Consider the following 2407-nt stretch of genomic DNA (forward strand, 5'->3'; position numbering starts at 1 on the left):
GTATAGGACAAAAGTAAGGGAGAAATGCTGTTTTTGAATTACCCATGTGTTTGCTCACCAGTCATTTGTCAGCATCACAGCAATCCTAAAGCATCGAACACAGGTAGGAAAGGAGTTGCTGAGCATTTCTTTTGTAATTATGAAAATGTTCTAAATGTTTTTGTAGTGATAGTTGCACAATTCTGTGACTATAATAAAAACCATTAAATTCTGCACATTATATATTGTATGTTAATTATATCACAATAACAACACAGTTACATTAAAAACAAAAGAATAATTCAAGATTATAAAGAAAGTGGAGAGAATGCACATGCCAATACTACTCTCACCCTAGAATAAGGAGAATATAGTTTTGAAATAAAGATTATTAGTCAGTAGTATTACTGGATAAGTAAGAGCATAATTAGTGATCTATAAATTTGGAAAATCCAGGAAAGATGGAATAAATGATGAAATAACATTGGTAGATAAAACTACAGCACAAATTTTGTACAAGAGACTGTTGAAGCAGAAGTATAAGCTATTCTGAAATGTTACTTGGAGAACTCCGTTTTAAAATCTGGTTGTTTAACTTCTGTCCCTTTAACTCCAACCTGGCCTTCTTTGTGCCGTATTTTAGGCCACAGAGAAATTTGCCTAATGATGGAAAAAGTGAATATGAATGGTTCTACTGCCAAGGCAGATCTGCAATTTCTCTCTCTGGCAACATCCAGAAAGAACAGAGAACCCTTATGCCCAAATGAAAAGCTAATTGCGCATTCTCCCTTCCATGACAGGATATCTCATCCCTTTCTCATAGTACAGAAGGCAGTCAGTCTATAATATATAAAAATAATACCCACAAAAATATGAACAGAAAATAAATATATAGAAAACCACCCCATGAAGAATTCTTAAATACATCATTTCAAGTGAGCTATGAATTGACAGGAAATAGCCACATGTATGCACATACACACTTTAAAGTAACAGAATATTAAATCTGAAATACTACTGAAAGTGTCCCTGCATCAGAGCTACACGTGCAGCGTATCTTAGAGTACCTTCTTTCATGCACCAGAAACATAAATATGGGGTGGGGAGGCGACAGCAAAGCTCCTGACAACTGTCTTCACATGTTAAGGTATGGCCAGACAGACCACAGCCTAATTTCTTAACCAGCCATAGTTTTAGGCCCATGAATACTTAGAGCTTTTATCTTCATTCAGAAAGAACATACACAAATAAACTAACCCTTTAACAGGAAATATGGAGAAATAACTGAGAACTCTCGATATTCAAGAAAAGTGTCAGCTAGACCACACCTAATTATGTGTGGGAAGAGATAGGGAGAGGAGTGCCAGTATTGCTTAATTTTACAATTTATCACATAGGTTATCAGACAATGAAGATTCATGTCCTGAGCAGATTGAGAAAACAGTTTTTCACTTGAAGATTGTGGACACTATGCTTGATGGTCTTTTGCACCTGCACTTTTTAGAGAGAACAAAAAAGTGTTTTCATTTATGCAAAATAGTGCTGCCCCTCATTATGTTAAATCATGAAACTATTCTATATATTTGATAAATAGCTGAAAGGATGGACTATGATGGCCCTGAACATGTTTTTCCTCAAATCCATTTCTTTTTCTTGCTCTCTTCTGCTCAATATCTCTGAAGAGCTAACCTTGCAGGCTGTATTTCTCAGACTTCCATATCAGCTGGATTCAAGCTGAGTTTGGACCATGGGACACATGAGCAGAAGATTGGATTTATCTATACAGAATGAACCTCCCTCCACTTCAAACCCCTTTCTGGGATTTTTGCATAGGCTACACAGCAACTTTATTTTTAGTTCTTACACTCTGAAAAATATTTGGGAATGACTTTCACTTCCAAATCAGACTATTAGTTCCTGGATGCCTGGAAAGGCAAATTCCATCCCCACTCCCCAAGTTTTATTGAGATATAATTGACATATTTCACTGTATAATTTTAAGATACACAGCATAATGATTTGACTTACATACATTGTGCAATTGTTACCACAATAAATTTAGTTAACATTCATCATCTCATATAAGAACAGAAAAAGAAAAAGAATATATATTTTTCCTTGTTATGAGAAATCTCAGGGTTTACTCCCTAACGACTTTCTCGTGTACCACACAGCAGCAGTAACTATAATCATCACGTTGCACATTACATTCTTTTTGGATTCTACTACATATAAGCACAAAGTGAACAGTAAATAGGTTGTTTTATCTTTATGTTTTTAATAAAAGCAAAGAGCAAAAGAAGAATCCTAGAGAGGAACCAAAGCCTGCCTTTTCCCAGTCTGTAATTCTGGCTATCTGTTCTACTTGCACCAGAAAAAGAAATGTACAAGGCTGTTTACCCAGGTTCCTACAGACCAGTGAACCAAG

The 2407-nt window shown here is 35.6% G+C and overlaps 1 protein-coding gene across 1 annotated transcript in view; it reads right to left on the reverse strand.

Annotated features, from left to right (window-relative positions):
* Positions 1-1395: 1395 nt before the first annotated feature.
* Positions 1396-2407, reverse strand: part of LOC105306248 (olfactory receptor 51F2-like) — a 4873-nt gene continuing 3861 nt past the window's right edge. The window contains exon 2 of the mRNA XM_011381146.1: positions 1396-1475. Coding sequence (XP_011379448.1) covers positions 1396-1475 — 80 coding nt within the window. The remainder of the gene's footprint in view (positions 1476-2407) is intronic.

This window comes from Pteropus vampyrus, unplaced genomic scaffold (genome assembly GCF_000151845.1).
Source record: "Pteropus vampyrus isolate Shadow unplaced genomic scaffold, Pvam_2.0 Scaffold431, whole genome shotgun sequence".
Lineage (NCBI taxonomy): Eukaryota > Metazoa > Chordata > Mammalia > Chiroptera > Pteropodidae > Pteropus > Pteropus vampyrus.